General features: G+C 54.9%; 1 protein-coding gene across 7 annotated transcripts in view; it reads right to left on the bottom strand.

Annotated features, from left to right (window-relative positions):
- Ulk4 (unc-51 like kinase 4) overlaps positions 1 to 21,946 on the bottom strand; it is a 236,615-nt gene that overhangs the window by 73,293 nt on the left and 141,376 nt on the right. For all 7 annotated transcript variants that reach the window (XM_060385040.1, XM_060385046.1, XM_060385042.1 and 4 more), the window contains one exon: positions 16,756 to 16,854. In XM_060385040.1, coding sequence (XP_060241023.1) covers positions 16,756 to 16,854 — 99 coding nt within the window. The remainder of the gene's footprint in view (positions 1 to 16,755; positions 16,855 to 21,946) is intronic.

The raw sequence follows: 21,946 nt of genomic DNA, 5'->3' as shown, positions 1-21,946 counted from the left end.
TCTTCGTTGGCGTCCTGGGAGGCCTGGCTGCCGCTCCTCACGTACCCGCTGGCTCCAGGCCCGGCTCACTCTCCACTTGACCCAGGCTGGCCTCACTCGCACCCTCTGCCTCAGCCTCCCAAGCAGGATCACACACTGTGCACCACGCCTGCCTGGGCTTTTCCGCTTTTATAAGTTTTTAGTATTAGAATTTTTCTTTAAATGATGCTTTCAAGTACATCCTACAAATTTGGTATGTTTCATTTCGGTTCACTTCTGTGTATTAAGACTTCCTTTGAGAATCATCTTTGACCTGTGGGTTATTTTAAGCGTGTTTGCCGTTTAGATGTGAATGTTTATCCTGTTGTCCTTTCTTGCTGACTTCTACCCTGGCTCCACTGTTGCTAGGGAATGGCTCTAGCAGAAACACTTGCTCTGGCTCACAGCTCAGGGGTACAGACCACCAGAGCGGCAGGAGCTCAAAGCCTCTGCTCACAGACCCCCACGGTGAGGAGGCAGAGGGTGACACACACACTGCTGCTCAGCTCCCTCTCCACATGCACAGTCCAGAGTCCCAGCCAGGGGATGGAGCCACCCACGGTGGGCGATCTCCCGCCTCCATCAACACAATCATAATAATTCCCACACGCACGTGCAGGGATCCATCTCCTGAGGCCTGCCAGGAGGGATTCATCTCCTGAGGGCTGCCAGGCTGTCACCCGACAGCTGACACTCACGTTGCAAATGGCCTAGCCTGCATGGAAACTTCGCTGCTCTACGGTCCTCCTAACTCCACTTACACACTCAACTGCGTCCAGGTAATCTGAACTTAAGCTAAACATGTCATCAGACTTTAGGTACACCGATTTGGCATCTATTTTCCCCCTCTGTCGACCTAGCTTCTTGGGAGCGTTCTTCCTGGCCACCTTCAACACTGTGCAAAGATGCGATATAAACAGACACTCACTTGCAGCCTGGATATAATTCTAAGGGAACATACACTCGAATTTTAAAAACTGCTTTAAAGTAATTTAAAATCACAGTTGTGGTGTGTTATGTTTCTCTTTAATCAACATTCCCAACAAAATATATTTCAAAAATCTTTCTCAGTGTGTATTCTATTTTAAAAATATTACCTACCGCAGTGCTTTGTCAAAATTGCACGGGGAGACTTAGTTCCAGAGGAGAAAATACATTAACAAAGAAATAGCAAAAATAACCACTTCCCCGCAGTGCTTCCTGCCCCTTTGATGTCGTTCTCGGTGCCTGGAGACAGATCCCAGCAGTGTTAGGACAGCAACCCTGCTGCCTGTCCCCTACAGCACGCCCGCCCACCCAGCGGCAGTTCGAGCATCACTGAGTAGGTGGGTGAGGAAATCCCCAGTGCCCCCTCTCCCCTGGGGCACATCGAATGCTCGCACGTGGGGAGTTAGAGGGACAATGGCCAGCCACTCCCTCTACTGATGTCATCCTAAGTCTGCACATCTCAGATTTGGAAAACGTCCCAGAGACAAACTGGAAGGCACAGGTGGCCCAGGTGGCCCCGACTTGTCGGGACAGATTCGCAGCATTGCTTCAGACCACAGAATGGTGGGAAGCGCAGCCGCTGAAAGGCCTTAGCAGCACAGACGGATGGGTGTGTCAACAGTCATTTCAAAGATCAGGCCTAACTTATAACACTCAGTGACCACAAGACTTCACATAAAAACCTCGACTTGCTGGCTGGAGGGTTTTTACTTTTTCACTGTGGAAGTGTTTGCCACAGTCCTCATCCCCACAGTGAACACGGCTCATGAGCCCCCCTCCCTAGCCCTCAGCTCTGGGTGACACCCTCATAGCTGCCTGTCACCTGCCTTGTCAGCTGCTATCCCCTCTCCAAATGACGAAGTTGCTGGCTTCTGCAGTCCTTTAAGCACCTCACAGAATAGCTCGGGCAACAGAACGCTCACTGGTTCCACCCGGGCCTGCAAGAGCACGAGAAGGGAAGAGGAGGAGACAGGAGATGCATTCCTTCTCAGGAGCACAAGTCTGGGAACGGAGGCATGCTGGGAGAGCAGGAAGGGCAGATTCCAAGCAGGGAAGCAGAGAGGGAGGAGAATGCACTTTGCTTCCAGCCCTAAACTCATTGCCAGGAGGAAAAGTTGGGGTGGAAGGGAGGGGATGTGTCTGGATGAACAGAGAAGTTGGGCATCCCTGAGGGAGCACTAGGGACAGGCCTGGACCCCCTGACCATGCACTGGACACCACATGACGGGGATCCTGACAAAAGCAGCCACAGCTCCACGGTGGGGGCACGCCTGCCTGACCGTGAGCCAGTGGTTCATCTGAAGCACCCTTCTGGGCACATTTGTGAGGGCGTTCCCAGGGAGGCTTCCCTGAGGCTGGACAGAGCCCTCTGCAGCCGGCAGCGCAACCCACCAGCTGAATAAGGAGGAGGAACAAACAGGCTTTCATCAGCATCCATCGCTCTGTCTCCTGGCTGTGGACAAAGAGTGACCAGCCATCTTACACTCCCGGGGCTCAGCCCTTCCCTGTCATGGTGGACGGCACCCTCAAACTGGGAACCAAGATAACTGGACTGTCATAGCGTCACAATCATTGTCAGGAAGGTCCTAATGCTGAGGGCACAGAGCGCACGGGGCAGTTAGAGAAAGCACAATCTGTCACACCAGGCCGCTGCCCTAGGACAGCCACGGTGCCTGTGGAAAGGGCCTCCATTAGCTGGCCAGGGGTGAGGCAGGAGCCACGTGGATGTGGGAGGAAAGACTTTCAAGGCTTCTACACCAAGATCAAAAGCCCGGGACAGCGCTTTGGAATGCACCAAAGCTGGGAAGGACATCGAGGAAATGGTAAGATCTGGGAACTCCTTCCTCCCCGGCCTGGCTGGCGGCTGGTGTCTGCAGGGCGAGTCTCTTTAAACTTTAATAAAAATGTCAAGGGAGAAGAAAACAAACCCAAAGAGATGTGGCGTGTGCTCGGTGCTTCCGAGGACTTTCGCGTTGTCAGGGATGGGCTGAGTGTGCAACAGGAGAGGGCAAGGGCTCAGGCAGGAGCAGGCTGGGGGAGCAGCCGGCAGACATGGGGCCAGACAGCCACGCTGCCATCGGTGCTGCCATGGTGTGCTATCTGTGCAAGGGGTATCCACATGGAGTTCAGGGGCGGGGTCTCAGCAAAAAGGCCAGCCTGGAAACTCTCACTGTGCAGGCCGGAGGCGCGCAACTCCATCCAGATGACTGGCGGAGCTACGCCAGAGGAAAGGTGCCTACCAGCCTCTTCTGGCTTCCTGGGGCACCAGACACGCACAGACAAACATGCAGGCAAACCACCACAGATATAAAACAGATAAAAATGTGTGCTATGTATTTTTAAGGAAAATGAAGGCTGGACAGCTGAACTTTCAGCATCAACTACGATCTTCTTTCTACTGTCCCTCATTTCCACAAGACACAAACTTGAATTCGCAGGGCTTGAGTTTCTCTTGAGCTCTGGAGATGAACCTTCCTTCCCATTCACAATGGTCCCTCACTATTCTGTCAGGTTAGATTTTCTTTAAAAATGTTTATCTGCATCCTAAGTGACAATGACCGTCAACTGTGAGATGTTTTCAGATTATGACTCACTGTCACTGTGGAAATGAACTGGGAGAGTTTCCACAGGCTTTATATTCTGGATCAGCAGATTAATTCCAGGGCTGTTTGTTTCTTTGGCACCTAGGATTCATTTGTAAACCACACGGCAACATTTTTGCCCGGTTGGAGCTGGTCCCCAAGGGCTCCTTGCTGGGCACTTAGTCCCCGGCAGGTGGCGCTACTCTGGGTGTGCACGCAGCCTGGGGGTGGGGGCGGTGAGCTGGAGCCAGTGGGTAGTCCTTCACTGCCTCTGGCTCCTCCCCTCCAGACTCTCCTCCTCTGGTGTCTCAGGAGTGACAAGGGAGCATCCCTGACACACCAAGTTCACACATTTGTTTTTCCTGAGTTTTCTGTTTTTGGTTATGAGTAAGAAAATTCTAGTGTTTACTCTTTAGCTCCACAGCCACTTTAACTGTGTCACCTTTCCGCTCCTCAGCCACAGAGAATCCTTTCTATTTTACATCCTAACAGTCCATGAAAAGATGATTTCCAAGAAAGAAGTCACAGAAGACACCGGGAAGGCAGACAGAATGACTGCATACCGAGAAAGCAACATCTAACATTTAAAACTGTTCTGCCTGTGGCCTGTGGGTAAAGACACAGCCGGACGCTCAGCGCTCAGGACCCAGGATGGAGCAGGGGAGCAGCTGCACCACAGGACCGCCCTCCGGCCTCCGCATGCGCACGCCTGGGGTTTGATATTAACTTACTTTGATGCCAGATTTTGTAATTTATATTTACCTGCTAAGATGACCTATTTTTCACTCTGCCAAACTTAATGGCTTGAAGTTCATGTGTTTTGAGTTTGTGTGGCTACTTCCTGATACCATGGCCAAAACAAAAACAACAAAACACCCAAAGGGAAGCTTCCTGAGAGGAATTCTCATCCACAAACGGCAACACTAAGGAGACAACTCAGCGGCTGCCGTCCCTGGGGTGGGAGGGAGACAGAAAACTGGGGGTGTTGCCACTTAGAGCAGAAACTGAGGCCAGGGGAATCTCCACTCTCGCTGGACTAACTGAAAGCACGCTGTGGCCTAGCACGTCACTGTGGGGAGCTGATGTCAGGAGAGCACGCACATGAGCACCACATCCGGAGCTACTGTGGGCATCCGGAACAGCAGGCAACTGCCAGCAGCCCTGACACCCCCGGCAGGCATGCCCAAGGCTCACACTAAGGCCGTCAGTGTGAGCAACCGTAGCCTGCTGGCCAGATACAGTGCGAGAGCCTATAATACTGGAGAAAATACAGAGGACTGCCCGTGCCCTTGACATAAAGGTCACAGGCCTCACGCCACAGGCATGTGTTTGTGGTAGGGCCAGCTTTACTATCATCTCTAGATCGCCAGGATTCTCATGACTGGCCGTCATTCCTTTTGCAATTAAAATTCCCATCCCTAAAGTTAAAGGAAAGAAAACTACCTCAGGCCCCCCGGGGAAATGGCCGCTGCTTGGCGCGAGATACACAGTCAGCCGGCCAAGAGCGGTGGGCCTGGACTAACAGCGCCCACGGGACTCGGTGGGCTAGGAGCGTCCGAGAGGGAACAGAAGCACAGAGTGTCAGCTCTGGTGCTACCAGGGTGAAAGGCGCACGGCAGGATGGGAATGCAGAAGCTAAAACAGCCGTGGATGGGAGTCTGGCTCGGCGGTCACACTGTGTGGAACAGGAGCTCAGAGCTCAGCTCCCTGCAAAGCCAGTGGGGTGCAGCCCACCTGCAACCCCAGCAGGGGAGACAAGAGAAGATTCTTGGCATGAGCAAGCAGGACCAGCCCTACTGGCAAGTGACCCAGCTTCCCGAGAGGCCCTGCTTCGTGACTAAGGTAGAAGGCAAGGGAGGAAGACATGTGACATAGGCCTTGGGCTTCCACATGTGCATTCCACATACAGCTAACACATGTGCCCTGGCACACTCGAGCATCCACAACAAGCACATTACACAACACACGCTCATGTGTTCATGCACACACACACACACACACACACACACACACACAGAAATGACTATTAACTGAATCCAAGACTGAAAATTCTCTCTTGCACTAAAGTAATTCCTCTCTGAAGAGTTCGGATTGACAAATACAGGTATGAGGTAGATGTGCTCTCAAAGAAAATAAGAGGTAATAGTGTTTGTTTTTAACTGTGATTTCCCAGGAGACAATGGCTGTCCTTTAATGAAACCGCCAGGCAATGCTACAAAACCACCCCTAACCCTGGGACATCGGGACTGACGCATAACACAGTCTGAGCAAGGCCGCCAGGGCACGGTTACACCCTCGCTGCCCGGTGTCCAGCACCAATTCTTTATGGCGTGGTCGCAGCTTTGAAAGGACTTTGTGGTTTATCCCAGAGCTGTGTCCAGACTCAGGAACTAAGGCTGTTCGTGTACAGTCTGGGCCAAAGGACTCCGGGCCCAGAGGCAGCACTGCAGAGGGCCGGGGTGCTCTGGGGACCTGTGACCGCAGCGTGCTGGGACCTCACTCAGCCGCTGTGGAGCTGTGAGGCCAGCTAACTGCAGACTCACGCCCCAGCTCCGTTATTTTACCACACTAACGAGGCCGTGTGCAAACAGGTTTATTACAATACGGCGGGCTGTTTAACAGATGCGGGTAATATGATTACAGACCACGCAGCATGGGAAGCCCCTGGGAGCCATCGGCAGGGCAACGCTGCAGGCACAAGGCAGAACCAAAGCCAAACATCGTTATCAAAACGGAGCAACCGCTGCTTACAGTCACGGGTGAATAGCCATGTTATTCTGGGGCTTCAAACCTGACACGAAGCCGGCCTTTCAGACAGCATCTACAATCGAATGGCTTGGGGCGGGGGCAAAAATAAACCAGAGCACACACAGCTTCTAGGCTCCTGAGTTCTGCTGCCACCACAGTGGGGTTTACAGGCAGCCTTGTGCTTTGTAAAGATGGCTCAGGAACTACACGACATGGAGCAGACGTGGGGCGTGCACAGTGCACCAAGCCTCGCCGAGATGCAGAGACCCATCTAGCTCCCAACAGCTCCAGCAGGCGCGTCCTTCCCCTTTTCACTACTTAGTAAAACCCCCTTTCATCTACTGAGCCTTCGCCCGCTGGGCCATCCTGGCAGCCCCTCCCTCTTTGGGGTGGACAGCGCGCACTAATTTGCCCACTGCCGTCACTCATCTGGCCGCCCGAGAAGCCAGTGCAGCCACAGCTGGATGCACGGTGCTCAGAGCTGACCCAGCCGGCTCTGGCAACGCCACCTCTGCTGCCAGTGGCTGACCCTCGTGTGGAGTGTGAGATGACCCGGCTGTGGCACGGGAAGGGCAGATCAGCTGAATCTTAATAAGTGGATTTCCACAAGGGCACCACTGCAGATTAGCTGCAAACCAGGGGTGCCTCAGCTTGAAGAGGTCTCCCGTGCCCTCCTAAGCTCATGACGGGGACAGGCGCCCCTCCAGCGGCGACCCTTCTCTGGAGAATCACATCACAAAGGGCTTTCAGTGTAAGCCTTGGGGAGGGCACTAAAATAGCTCTTTCACATGCAGAATGTTCTCATCTTCCCTCAGAGTCCACGGAGGTCGGTCCAGGACCCTCAAAGGCTGCTGAAACCTGCCAATGCTAACTCAGGTGGAAGGCCCAGGGTCTGCAGATGACCTCCACACAGCCTGGAGCAGACTTCGGGCCGTCTCTGGGACCTATAGGATCAAACGTGGACCTACAGGATGTAAGCGTGATGCAGATCACTGCTGTGCTGTACTGACTGGAGAGAGAGCTCATGAGAAGACAGTCTCTACATGTTCCTTACAGACGTGATCTTTACAGATGGTTTCAGCTCTCGGGTGGCTGAGCCCAAGGCTGACTGACTGCACCTCCATTTGTGTTACGATGGAATCCCTGCTGCTCGGCCCTGTGTTTAGCTCAATCAGACACTAACTTAGGCCGGGAGACAAAGGTTTCAGAGGACGCAGCTTGGCTCTCATGCTCCTGGATGCATGCTGCTCCCAACTGTGGTCTCGACAGGAAATGAATCCAACTGCAGCGCATGAAAGAAGGACCAAGGTGCGCCGCCAGCACAGGATCTCCACACATGACACCAGGAACCTTTCACGGAAGCCGTGCCCACCTTGCTCATCACAGTAAAACCGCGCTGGACAGACTCCATGGCTACACACAGAGTAAGACCATGGAGGCACTAGAAGAATCACAGGAGACTGTTGGATTGTACCTGCTACCGCAGATGGGAGGAGCCATAAGACCAGAAGGAGAGCCGCCGAAGTGGGAAGGACACAGAGATCTGTAAGACAGCAGCTCTCTTTGTAATGAAAACACCTGACACCACAAGAAGGCCTACAGAGTCACTAACCTGCCCCATGGGGGCTCACAGAGACTGAACCACCACCCAAGGTCCATGCACGGGCTGGACCCAGACCTCTACACATATGTGCAGCCTGGTCATCATGTGGGCCCCCTAACAATGGGAGCAGGGGCTGTCTGTGACCCTGTGCTGCCTTTGGATCCCTTTCTCCTAGCTGCCTTGGCTGGCCTCAGTGGGAGAAGATCTCTTAGCCATGTTGTGAGTTGATGTGCCAGGGTGGATTGATGATGGGGCGGGGCATGAGGGCAAGACTGGGAGGGGAAGGAGAGGGGCTGTGACCAGGTCATAAAGTGGTTAAATAAATAAATGGGGGAAAGGGAAATAACTATAAAATTAAAAATAGCAAGAAGAAAATGATCAAGGACATGTGCTGTGACAGAAGGCTCCATTTACGACCATTCAAAGATGCTGCACAGACAGACAAAGCAGAAAACGTGGGCAGAAGCCGCAGCCAACAACCAGACTGGCAGACATTAAGGTAATTCACCATGGCAACACCTCTAACCCCAGCACGGGGAGGCAGAGGCAGGCAGAGCTCTGTGAGGAGGAAGCCAGCCTGTTCTACACAGACACACCCCAGCTCCACCCCAAAACAGCCAAACAACAGCAAGACAACCTGCAAAAGATTCTTTCCTTCACGCCCAGAGAAAGGAACGCAGATTCTCGGGGAGTCAACGTGTCTGAACAGCCAACGGCACAAGTCCGGGAGCTGGGGACTGGTACAAATCCTAAGAGATGGAGCATGGCCCTGCACGCATGGGGAGATCAGGTGACAGCTGACACCCCACCTTCCCCTCACACCCTGCCCCAGGAGTGTGCCCTGTGGCTGTCATGCTGTCTGGGAGGGTAAGTCAGCTCCACCTGGACCCTACCTGGAACACGAGCGCCTGGAAGTGTGCACAGCCCTAGATGCACGGAGCACATATGTGAAGCATGCACACACAGGGGAACAGCGGCGTAGAAGCCACACGTGCCAGCTGGGTGTGCTGGTGGTTCACACTCTTAATTCCGGGACTTGGGTGGTAAAACAGGTTTTCTTTCAGCCTAAGTTCTGGGCCAGCCTGGGCTACAGAGCAAGGCCATCTCCAAAAAGCAGCAACAGGGAGGAGAGAGGACTCGGCGGTTCAAAGCCCTGGCTGCTCCTGCAGAGGATCCGAGTTCAATCCCAGCACCCACACGAGGCACACCAGCTTGTAACTTCAGCCTCAGGGCATCTCTGCGTGTGCACACACATACACGGAAAAATGAGCAATGGCTCTTTAACAACCCAAACACAAGCTACGCACTCAAGACTCGTGGAGACAAGGGCGGCACACGGTCAGTCAGCAGCCCTGGGACGGGCACCGACCTCCACACGCTCGGGCAGGGCACACACGGCCCGTCCTCCCCGCTTTAGACGCTGGTGCCTCTGCCTGGCCTTGCTGGCCAAAGCGTCGCCGTCTGAGGTCCGAGGTCACTTTAGATCGGGAGCCTGCAGGACAAAGGGCGCTCAGTCCTTGAGCAGCCAATTCACTCATCGCCTCCTGCCAAGAAGTCAGGGAAACTGATGACTGAGTTAAACGTCGAATTTCCCCTATTGGCAGAGTTTCTGCGTGGAGGATTCTGTAATGACCACGGCTGCCCCAATCCAACAGCTGTGAGACTTCATTTACATGAAATGTGAGTTTCCTACTTTTGCCTCAAGAATCTTTGGTTATGAACCAGCCATAATTACAGAAATAGCTGTGAGTTGAAAAACATTCCCCTCCCCCAAACTATGCATGCATGAAGGAAGATGGGTAGGACAGTGTGGAGGTCTGAATAATGAAGTGCCTTGAAGACGGATGTCTGCCTACTGCCTGCGGCTGTCTGCTGCTTCATGGCCGGTGGAGGAAGGATCAGGAAGGCGGTGTGCCCCGAGACTCTGTCCCTCAGCCTGGCTCCCTCCCAGGAACCGACCAGGGCCATGGGAACTGAGCAACCAGCTGCCATTCAGCCAACCAAACAGAAAACACCCCTACAAGCCGCCCACAGGCCTAGGCACCCGACCGCCGCAGGGCTTTCTCTGGGAACCTACGCTGTGATTTCAGTGCTGACTATTACCCGGAAGGTCTGGAGCCGCACAAAGGCCTCCAGAACACTCAGGAGGCCCTGTCGCGATTAGAATAGTGCACAGCCACAGGGTCAGCCATGCCTGTGTCTGTGAGGGTTGGCTTGGCTCTCACAGACTGTGTTCTCCTGATCAGGTTAACTGAAGCTGAAGGCGACTTCCCTCCCGTCGCGGTGCCATTCCTGACCACAGACGCAGCACGGCCAGCCCTCACACTCGACTACCACGATGGGCTGCCTCCTTCGGCTGTGAGCCAAACGGACCCTCTCCCTCATGCTTCGTTGTCGGCTGCTTCATCACTAACGAGACTAAAGAGGCCAAAGCCACCAAAGCCAGCAATGGCATCACGTGTGGGACAGTGGCTGGTGTGAGAAGAGATAGTAATCCCAGCTCAGCTGCTCTCTGACTCGTGAGGTAGAGCTAGTAATCCCAGCTCAGCTGCTCTCTGACTGCAGTGCTCCTCTGCTAGGATGGGAGCTGGGAGGAGGGGAGCAGGGGAGCACGGTGAGAAGGTCCTGGGGCTAGCTGGAACTCCAGGTACAGCCGAGGAATCCAGAAAGGCCCCGCCCCAGCGAAGCTAAAGATGCCCCTGAAGTCACCCTCTGACCCCTCACACACGTTCACACACAAATACAAAATGCAAAGACCAAAACATAATTCCTAATTGAGCAATCTGCAAGTTATTAGGGTTTTTTTGATGTTAAAAATAATGCCATGAGTTTAGGTATTTTCACAAACAGCCCTGAATTTCAGACTGCTTCCTAAGCGCTCTCACTACGGTAGTGGGATTAAAGGATAATTTGAAAGCTTTTGACACGTACCTATTTACATTTTAATTTGCCAATTAAGAGTCCATAATCAGTTTCCAGCTCCAAAGACTGAAAAGTAAAAGCCCATGCCTATTGTTTTGTTTAATTTAATTTCTCTCATTATTTAATGAGTGTAGGTATTCTCGGTGAAGCTAGCACAGGAAAGTGTTCTGTTGTGCTTTCACTGGGCTGGGAAAAGCTAAGGCGGGCTTTACCCTGGAGCCGAAGCGCGGTGCACACAGGAGCGGTCTGCTGTGACCGCTCTCACCTGACTCTTCTGACCATATCTCGAGGCTGTTTCTACTGGTTTGAACTGCTTTGTGATCTCACTAAAGTGAAATCATTACTTTTGCATCCCCCAAACTCACAGCTCTGCCATCGCAGCACAAGATGGGAGCTACGAAGATAGAAAAGTCCCAGGCGGTTCTGAGCACATCAGTGTGAAATCTGTGCTCTTAAGTCAAGGCAGGACACAGGCAACAAGGAACAGGCATGGCACAAAGGGCTGCAAAGCCTTTCCATAAGCTAGACGTGTGAACATGCCCTGTATCTCATGGTCTCATTCCTCTTGCTCCCATTTTCCTCAACTGCCCCATGCCCACTCTAGTGTCCAGACCTCTCCTTTAGTGGGAAGGGGCCTGAGGAGAAAGCTTGCCCTTCAGATTCACAAGGCCCCTCCGAAAGGTTTCATAACTAGCAGAGTTTCGGAGGAGGCTCTTCGGTGGAACTGTCTGCAGCGTCGGGAGAGCTCTTGAACCGTCAGCCATGTTGGCGAGGCTCTTTGCAGATGAGTTACTTGTGCTGTGGTCAGAAACCCCGACCGATTCACTGGGTCCCTTAGCTAGACTCAGGCAGAGCCAGCTCAGTGTCCTATGGATTGAGGACAATCTCCCCAGGGAAAGTCACAAAACCCAAGGCATCAGTCCCTCAGCGTGGGTCTGGGGAGGGATGAGGCTGCTTCATTGTGGATAATCCATGGATGAGGAGCATTGTCTGGGAGCCGATCCCAGGATCCTTTTTATCTTATAGTGAATGTTTTCCTAGCGTAGATTAGGGTCCCAGCAGAGAGCAAAATGCTGTTCCAGAGCTGTACTGCAGCCATGGAGGGGGCACAGTTGCCATTCTGGAAGCTTCCTTTCTTAAAGCCTCCTGTCATTAATAGTAGCTGCCGAATTCCGGGTCTCTCCTTGTAGAGGCGGTGACAGTGTGTGGCACTGATGAGGCTGGGCACGCTCGGATGGCATGGCCTCAAACAGAGGTACCCGTACTCAACGCTCAGAGCCTCTGCAGCCACCAGGGCTGCCGGAGTGTGAGGCGGCCTTGTTTCTACAGACTGCAAGAGCAGTGACCTGCCAGAAGCGTGTCAAGTCCCTGGGCAGAGCTACTGTGCCCTTCTTGTCAGTCAGAGGGAGGTACACGTGGTTTCAGAAACACAAACTAGCCAGCAAATGCCAGGGCAGACAGACATGGCAAAGACAGGGCAGACGCCGGGGAGGAGGTGGTCCTGTGAGGTAGGGACGCCAGCAGTCCCACAGCCTGCCCTCTGAGATGACAGGCCTCAGCTCCTTGTCCTAGGCCCCAGGGTTGAACAGAGAGAGACGGCCTGTGCTGTGCACCAGGAGAGGCAGGGAAAGTAACATGCTCACATGTGGGGGTGGGAGATGGGGAAACCCTGAACTCATGAATTGTGTGCAGAGTACGACACACATGAGCTCAGTCGTGAGAACAGAGCAAGGACGGCCGCCTTCGCCGGGACGCGCCCACGCTGGGCCCACGAGCACCCACCGGCTGGGGGTTCTACATGACTGTCTAGGGAGAAACTGTGCGCTCCTGCTGCAGCTCTGAGCTGCCGGGGACGAGCACTGGAACGACACTGTGGCAGACCTGGCGACTGGGACGGCGGATCCTGACGGGAGGGTAATACAGAGTGGATGGGGTGGGCACGTGCCCTCTGCGAACCCAGCTAGAGCCACGGGGCGCAGCTCTACCTCAGCCTAGGAAAATGTCTCAGGGACCCCGGAGAAGGGGGATGGGGGCCCGGGACAGTCTACCTGCTACAAGTCAGATGCAGCCTGTCCCCGGGATCCCACCAGAGGGCTGTGGGCAGCATTCGGAGTTTGGGGTGGAGAAGCGCACAGCTCCTACTGCGCGACTGCTGTCTCTCCGTCGTTAACCTTTTCCAACACCTAAGGAAGGCCTGAGTTACATGTTAAACCCAGGGCGTGTAGTGCAGGAGTAACGCAAGTTGTAGAAGCTTCTTGACTCGGAACGGAATCGTATCGAGATAAGCCCGCGGCACAGCGAGGACGCGATTTCAGCGCACTTGACATGCCTCATCCACCAACTGTCAGCGCTACCGGTGCACAGCCCAGTGTGGGAGGTTCTCCTGCAGCGGGAGGCTGAAGGCAGCTGCTGCCACGGCCCAACACAGGAAGGAACTACCCCACTGCCTAGAAGCTGCCCTGGGAGGGAGCGCACCTGAAACCCCACACACGCGGTACAGCTGTGACCGCGCCTGCGCCACAGTCTGCAGGGAACCACCTCACGTCTGAGTTCACACAGGGTCACAAGCATCCGAAAGGGTCTCACAACATTCGCTCCAAACAAGAAGACCTCACATTCTTCGAGGTCTCTGGGTGTGTTTGCTGTCCTCAGGCCACATCTGGAAACAGCCTCCAAACTGCCAAGTTCATCCTCCTGCCTCTAGGCCAAACGCCCCGAGTTCACCCAAGTTGGATGAGAACTCAAAAGTCCATTTATTCTTCCCCGCAGGAAAGCAGCTCAGGCTCCTCCTGTAGCCAGCTGCGTTTTCAAGCAGCCTCTGTAAAACTGATCTTCGCTCGGGACGTGAGCTGTCGATGCTCAGTGGCTTCATGGTGATTTCTCTTCACTTTGTGCAAAGCTGTAAATGTGCGTTCATCTCTCCCAGAAGACACAGCACGACACTGTGTCACAGGCCACTGCAGAAGCCGAGGCTCCAGTGAGGCAGCTCACGTACGTGAGGAGAATGGCCACCAATGCACTAGCGCCTCGGGCAGGCAGCTTCTGGACAGCTGGGACCCTTTGGGGACAGTGCAGTCCCGTGCTGATTCACACACACCCAGCATGGGCACCGACAGACACCAGCACTCGGCGGGGTCAGTGAGAGGCGGTCCTCGGGGCAGAGGAGAGGACACCAACCGGGAACTGCATGGGGAGGCCGGAGACCTGGCCGGTGACAAGAGTCACAACAGCAGCTTGTGGACTGTGCAGCAGCTTGTGTCCAGGCGAAAATCTGTAAAGGAGAGGTGACAGGGAGGGGGCGGGCGCCAGCGCCTGCTCCTCCTTAGGCCTTGGAAGCCTCGTCCCTCACCCGAGAGCCCGGCTGCGTGGCCGTCCCTTGCCACTTCTAGCCTCCTCTGACTCCATCAAGTCAGGACCCTGTGTCGTATTCTCCAGGGATTTGTCCTCATCTAAGCTCAACGCAAATGAGACGCCCAGTGAGGAGCGGCAGACCCTGGCTGTTACGCTGGCTCAGGTGACAGATAAAGGAATTTAAGGTGAACAGGGCTTCCGTGCAGGCCTGTGCCACCCTCAGAACTCTCTGGATGCCTGAGGCGCTGCCGGGCCGGGCCGCAGGCAGCACAGGTACGGTAGGCAGGGTGGGCCACACCTGCCCACCTCAAAGAAGGCGGACCTCAGGCGCTGCCGGCTGGAAACATGAAGCTGTCTTCTACATTCGTGCTCAAGGCTGTTCAAGTCCGGCTCTGCCCTGCTCCGGGGTGAGGAGCCACCGTGACCTGGTCACTGGGGACAGACAGGGAGAGAGGCAGGACCCTGGGACGGGAGGCGACTGCCTTCCTCCCCTAAGGCCTAAGTCTGTCACCAGAGCGAGCACCAAGGTGGAGCGGCCCAGCAGCTGTGGCAAGCAATCGTGGCGACGGCGACAAGGTCAGCATCAGCCTACACGGTAACGGCAGCTCTTCCTCGTCCAGGTTCCCTCGTTACATCTGCAAAGAACTGGGTGTGGCCGTGCTGGGGAGTGTGAGACAATCTTTGCTGGGCTGGCAAGCACCATGCCCATTGCTGTCTGTGGCTGGCCTCTCTTCAGCCCTCTCCTGGAGCCCCAGGGCCTCAGCTCTAAAGGCTGGCTGTCCCGTCATCCAGACCTCTCCCCTGAAGCCTGACGCATCCCTGCCACCGGCTCTTTCCGGGAGTGATGGAGTTTGGGGTGTCATGGTTCAGAACTAAGCTGAGGCCAGTGAGGGCTCTGGTGAGGATCACGGAGTGTTGGGGTCAGAGTTCACCCGGGCTTCTGTCTCTAGAGTCAACTGCTCTAGCAGCTGCCTTTGGAAAGCAGAGGTGGGCCCCACAGCACAGAAAAGGAGGATTTCGTAAGATCCCCGCTGAAACAGAAAGAGAACCTCCCTGTGCCAGCCCAGCCAGACCACCCAGTGCTGACGGAGCCCAGCCCAGCTGGCGAGTGCCCACAGCACCTCAGGCCCTGACCACTGTTGGTGGAATCAACCGATAAGGTCACAGGCGCTCCGCAATGCCTGCCGCCCTCTCCCATCCTGCCAAGTGGAGCAGGTGAGGCCGAGCCATGAACACAGCGGTGACGCCTTCGGCTGTGGCTATATGGGTCCCCGTGGGCCACCTCCCACCGCCTACCTCTACTTATCATTCGTACTTTGTGACGGAAGCTGCTGGGAGCGTCGGTGCTTTTCCAGCCCAAACTTTAGGGCTGTTTCTGTCATCTACCTACTTGTGTTTTGTTTGTTTTTGTTTTGCTTGATTATAAGACAAGGCCTCACTCTGTGACACAGTCGGGACTTGCCCAGGCTGGGGTCAAGTTCCTGGCAATCCTCCCGAGCTGGACTTCCGGGCAACCACACAGACCTGTGGAATTGCTCGCCCTCACTGCCTGTGCAGACCCTGAAGCCACCGGGCAGCGAGCAGCAGCTGTAGGCTGTCGTGACCTCACCAGTGAACTGCAGGCCTCCTGAGGTGGGAGCCTGAGCATGGGGCTCTCATAGGCTCTAGAGGTGTGAACAGGCCTCCTTTCCACAGACCCTCCCACCGCCTTGTGCTTTCTGCAAAGTTTCAGAATTTCACCGAAGGCCAGCAGGGGCTGCTGTGTGAGGCGGGGTCACCTGTCTCCCGCTTTGGGCTCTTTCGGTGTGGTTGGAGCTGCTGAAATTCAGGGGCCTTGTGCAATCCTGCCTGTGTCCATTTTGCTCTGCCAGGATTGTGTGGGGCTGCCGGGGCCTGTGTGTGCACCCTCTATCTCTTCACAGTTCGGAATCTCCCCTGGAAGGGCAGGGTCTGTCCTTTCTTAGGGGAGTTCACTGCACCTTTTAAAACCACGCTTTCATTAGGGAGGTAGTTAGGCTGGGTGTGGTGGCGCACACCTGTAATCTTGGCACTCAGGGAGGCAGAGGCAGGCAGATCTCTGTGGATTCGAGGCCAGCCTGGTCTACAGAGTGAGTCCAGGACAGCCAGGGCTCCACAGAAACCCTGTCTCGGAAAAACAAAAACAAACAAACAAAAAGTAATTGGATTTGATTCTGCTGCATTTATTCCTTTATTAATTCTGCCTCTGGCTGGCTGGACCGACCTATCCTTTTTGAGACAGGGTCTTAGTGTGTACGTCAAGTGGGCTCACCTCCTGTGTTGTACGCCTGCCTCTCTGGAGCTTATTTCTGACTGTCACCTTAGTGAATGACCAGCCACCTGGTTTTAGAATCAAGTGTAAACTTCGGATTTTTAAAGAACAGTGGCATCTGGCCCGCCTTAACTGAACACACACATTCCTGAAACCCAGAGAAAACTGTTTCAGGCTCAGCCTTTCTGAAAAAGTACACACGCACCCTCACACACACACATGCCCTCGCACTCGGCACACAGAGCAGCCCTTACCAGCGGGATGAGCAGGCTGACGAGGTCTGTGAGGGGTCTGCTGAGCAGCAGCAGGTCCTCGGCGGCCTGTGTGTCCGCTCTTGAGCCTGACTTCTGGGCCTGGAACGAAGAAGTGCAAGGTGTGTGACCGGCCAGCGGGGGTGGGGGAGGGGCTGGAGACAGGCGACAGCCGAGAGGGAGGCGGCCCCGCTGCTCCCCCTAAGAGTGAGGCGGCCCCGCTGCTCCCCCCAAGAGTGAGGCGGCCCCGCTGCTCCCCAAGTGCACTCTGGACAGCCCCGGGCACCGTGCATGGGGTGCGTGCCCTGCGGGGAGGGCCATCTTCTTCACCTCAGCTGCTCTGCGGCCCTGAGAGTGAGTTCCAGGCCAGCCCCGGGCACAGCACAGTCCAGGCCAATGAGACAAGAGACCTCTAGTCTACAGAGGAGCAAAGCCAGGGGCTGACTGTGGCGGGGCCTCCGGGCTCCCGGGCCCCGCCCCTGGTAACGCACTTCCTCCACGAGGCTCCGCCTCCTAAAGGCTCCCAACCTTCCCAAACAGCACCGCCACCCGGGAGCATGTATTCAAGCACATGCACCCACAGAACGATTTCTGTAAAACGCGCACACATCCCACTCTCGGGTGTGACTACTCTCCTCCCAGCCAGCCCGGACTCCGTGCTGTGGCCTTGTTTTCTGCTCGAGGAGATGGGACTCGCAGGAGATCTCAGTCTGGGTGGGATCTCAGACTGGGGTGGCGGTGCTTGTTACACAGACAGAAGGGACCCAAATCCGGCACTAACGTGTCTGTGGGGGGAGGAGGCCCCGAGCCCCGTTGGCCTCCATCTTAGCTTCAGGTTTACTAAAGAGCCCTGCACCCAGGGGTGTGAGGAAACCAGGAAGCAGGACACTGGACCTCTGCCTCTGGCGTGTGAGTGTACCTGAATGCATGCATGCCATATACCCCCCCCCCACACACACACGGCATTCACACACACCCCAAAAGAATTTGGGAGATAAAGAAACCTTAATTTGGTTATCTAAAGTCACTTAAGTAACAAGAGCAAAGGTCACACAAGGGTCAAACAAAGACCGTTCAATGCCAAGTCACACCATACCCTGGATGTTTCTGTGCACACCTGTGGCACACGCCAGGTGGATCTTCAGCTCATCCACCTGCTCAAGTAACACCCCAACGCTTAGGTGTCTGCCCACCCGCAGCTGGTAACCAGGCTGCTTCTCCAGCCCTCGGGACACTCTTGGTCACTCCCCTGCTGCAGAGTCCCAGCCTGTCGCCCTGCATCCGCCATCCGGAAGCAGGGAGCCGTGAATGCAGCCCCTCGGTTGCCTTCTCTGCCTCCACTCTGGGATCGCTGCCCCGACTGTGTCTCCCGTGTGCGTTCACACAGCTGAGCAACTCCTCCCAGCTGTGCCCAGAGGCCTGTCTTCCTGGCAACACTAACCGTTACACGAGGCCGGAAGTGCAGCAGGGGGAGAGCCAGACCTGCCGACCCGGGCGCCTCAGCACTCACCACGAAGGTTTTCACCAGAGTGAGCAGCTTTATTTTCAGAGCAGGCTCGAAACTGTCCCGAGCTTTAGAATGCGTGAGCGCTCGGGGCTTCTCTGTCTCTGCTTCTAGAATGCAGCCTCAGCCTGACCTCTTGGGCCCAGATCACAAACCCCGACTCCAGGGCCCCCACATTTGAGGCCTGCACACAAAATGTGGCTTGGCTGGTTCTTTTACCACTATTGTTGGTGCAGGAGGGCTTGGCTGAGGACCCGGCCACCCCGTTACCCTGCAGACCTGCACCTCTCAGCACCCCGCTGTTGCTCTCTCGACTGCTGAGGCACAGGCTAAGGTGGAGTATCGGCCTTTGCACATTAAACAGGAACGTGCTATCCTGGGGCTGGCACTGGTGTCTCCTACAATGGCTAAGATAGGTTTGCAAAGCAGGATGTGGGCCGCAGCAGGCCCTGGGCCAGCACTCCCTTTCTAAACCTGAGACAGCAGGCGTGGCCACGCAAGCCTGCATTTGGGCCCTGATCCACAGGACAGCGGTGGTCCCTCAGAGTCTACAGGGTCCTGAGGGTCATCAGGCGACGCCTACACTCTGCCTGCAGCAGCCGTGTGCCACCTCTACAGTGGGTAGGATTCCAGAGAGACACCGCAGCTTTGCATGGCCTGGCAGCTCGCAAGGAGGTGTTAAAAGCTTAGCGGCACCCTTCACAAACCACCCATGTATGAGGACAGCCCTGTGCAGTGAGGGGCCTTGAATGGATATGGCACCCCACAGAGGACCAGTGTGGAGGGGTTAACCCAGAACATGGCTGCTCGGGTGAGCAATGACGTCCAGAGACCCTCTAGGTCTGTGTGATCCAGCTGGAATACAGACATGCCCTTAATCCAGGAGACAGAAGCAAAAGTTTGGAGTTCAAGGCCAGCCTGGAGCAGAGCAGGTTTCAGGTAAAGAAAAGCTTAGTTACAGGCATGGTGGTACACACCTTTAATCCCAAACAATGAAGATAAAGTTTGTAGAAGGAAGCCCCTGTGTTTGAAAGTGATGTCTAATTGGGTGGCAAAAAAAGTGACAAATCAGAGAAAGATTTGACAGAATAGGATTCGTCCAACTCTCATGAGAAGAGAGAGGAAAGGGAAAAAGCTTAGGGGCAATGAAGAGAGAGAGGAGGCAGTTTTGCCAGGAGAGTTTTACAGAGAGAGGTTGAATGAGAGAACAGGCTAGACACAGGTGAAGACAGAATGAGACAGGGAATGAGGAGCCAGGAGGTTAGAGCAGTTAGAGTGGGGTTAGTTTGAGCAATTCAGTTAGTGGAGCAATTCAGAGGCCGAGAGAAAAACCATATTAAGTCAGCTGGGAGAGGAGTTTGAGCCAGAACAGCTGAGTTGAACCAGCCCAGAGCTCAGTAAGAACAGGAAAGGGTGAGCTTACTCAGCAGTGAGTCTCAGAGGCTGAAAACATTCTAGGTCTAGGTTAGTTTGTGCAGAGGCTGGAAGCTCCCAGGAGTAGGCCTAGGTCAGCAGATGGAGGCAGTGAGCCTCAAGACAACAACTGGAGCAGGAGAATCAAAGTTCCTTTTGCTCCCATCTCAGCTTCTCACTCTGGGCTGGCGACCTGACTCCAGCTCTCTGTTCCCCCCTGGGTACTCTGGGCCACTGTCCTTGCTGCCCAGCTCTTCTGCCTCAGCCTCTGGCCCCACTGACTCTTTTGAAAGAAGCTGCTGCCCCTTGCTACTGCTGTGCTGTAACTCAGCCCATTCTTAGCCGCCCAGTGTCCACCTGTCCAGGTGCCGCAGCCCAGGCAAGAGAAGACAGAAGCCTGGCCGAGGTTTGCAGAAAAGCAATCACAGCTAGTCACCTGAGACAGAACTCAAACTGCTTGATGGCAGACTGGGGGTGGAAACAGAAAAAGCCGACAAGGTGGCGGGAGCGTTTCTTCTCAAGGGTGATCATGGTGCAAGCAGTGGCCACCGGTAACTTCTGAGGTAAGGGCGCACGGAACAGGCTGAGCTTATAAATGACAACAGCATATGCTCTATCTCTGTGTTAGGTCTCAACTCCTTCAAGTTACAGCATCTGCTTCAGGCACAAGAAAACCAGCATGCCGACAGCTGGGGGACTGGCCCCGGGCCACATAGGCAAAGGCATCGTTCCCGGGACCCCCTGACCCCCGCCATATCCTTGAGCTCTCCATGCCTAGCTCATACACCACACCTGAGGAGATGGACGAGGGCTACCTCTGAGGGACAGGACCACTGGGATGGGTGCTAACTTATGTTGGAAGATTCTGGCTGCTGCTGTCACCACTCCCCCTCACCCACTCCTGCACTGAGCCTCCCTCCTCCCCAGGAGGCAAAGCTGCTCAGACACCTGACTTTCAGACTCTAACCTTCGCTGATGCCCTTCCACTCCCTGCCCCTGGAAAGAGGCTCTGTGTGATGTGGATGCTGTGACAGGCACAGCCCCTGTGCAGGGTTTTAAAGTGGCAAAGGCAACTCTGGTCTGCAAGCATCTAAGCCTGAAATGGGCAGAGTTGTCTCTGAAGAGCACTCTGCTTCTTTCCCCACTCCTTCCTCTCTTGAGGACTGCACTTCCTGTAGATGGAGATCAACAGCAGTCCCACCTCTCGCCGTGGGGACTGAGGAAGACGACAGCCAGAGTTCAATGGGGTCAAAGGCCATGAAAGAGGAAAACCACCGTGATGAGCTGGACTGTGGGCCATCTGAGATTCAGGGAACAGTCTGTTAAGGAGCTTTCGTTTTTAAAATCCTGAGTGCCTCCTCTACTTAGCCATCGGGAATGAAAGGGCACATCTCTTCTGTGCCGGAGTCTGTAAACTCCTGATCTTTTTCTCTAGTCTATAGCCTTCACGCATGATCTTCCACACGATGATTATCGTGGCCCTCGGCCTGGCTGCAGCTACATCTGAAAGAACTTCACGAACCACCCTGTGGAAGCAGACTGAGAACGGCGCTGTTGGACCAAACCCGTGGGGGTGGGGCGGGACAAGAGGTGAGACGTCTCCATCCAAGCCGAGAGGGACCATCTGAGCCTGGGTATGAAGAAGCCAGTGAACTGACCTTGGCAGTGAGCCATTCGCCGATCTGAGTATCACGTGACGCAGTTGGTCAATGAGCACCCAATGGGATGGCCTGGGGAGGCACCGATCACACAAAAGTACCCAGTAAAGACACAGCTCTCCCCCTCAGAGCCTAGAGCAAACATGGGTCACAGTCACGGCTGACTCATGCTGTCCATGGCTAAAAGAACAGTCAAGACTCAGATTCATCTCTCCATTCCGAGTAGTTATCATCAGTGACACAGGAAAGCAAGTGAGAGGCGGTATGGGGAATGGATGAGAGACAGACGGACACACCTGTGACACCACCTCTGGTGGCAACTTGAAGCAATTTAGAATTGCCCAGAAGGGCGACGAGCCAACATTGAGCAAGAAGGGGAGAGCAAGACGGGCACCGGCATTTGTCTATCTGCTGCCCCGCTGCTGACTCAGTGGGAACAGTCACCTCACACTCAGCCGCCCGCCATGAAGGCGACGTCCTTCTAACAGTGCGTCAGAATCGGCGCGTCCTTGTCTTGCTTCCCATCATGTGTGCTGTGAGAAGAGTAAAATAACTCACAGATTCCGACACACATGTAACGTGTGTAACCATCCGGTCTGCTGTTGCCAGCATGCTCAGC

The sequence above is a fragment of the Meriones unguiculatus genome, chromosome 6, assembly GCF_030254825.1.
Source record: "Meriones unguiculatus strain TT.TT164.6M chromosome 6, Bangor_MerUng_6.1, whole genome shotgun sequence".
Lineage (NCBI taxonomy): Eukaryota > Metazoa > Chordata > Mammalia > Rodentia > Muridae > Meriones > Meriones unguiculatus.
This window is presented reverse-complemented; position numbering and strand designations above follow the sequence as displayed.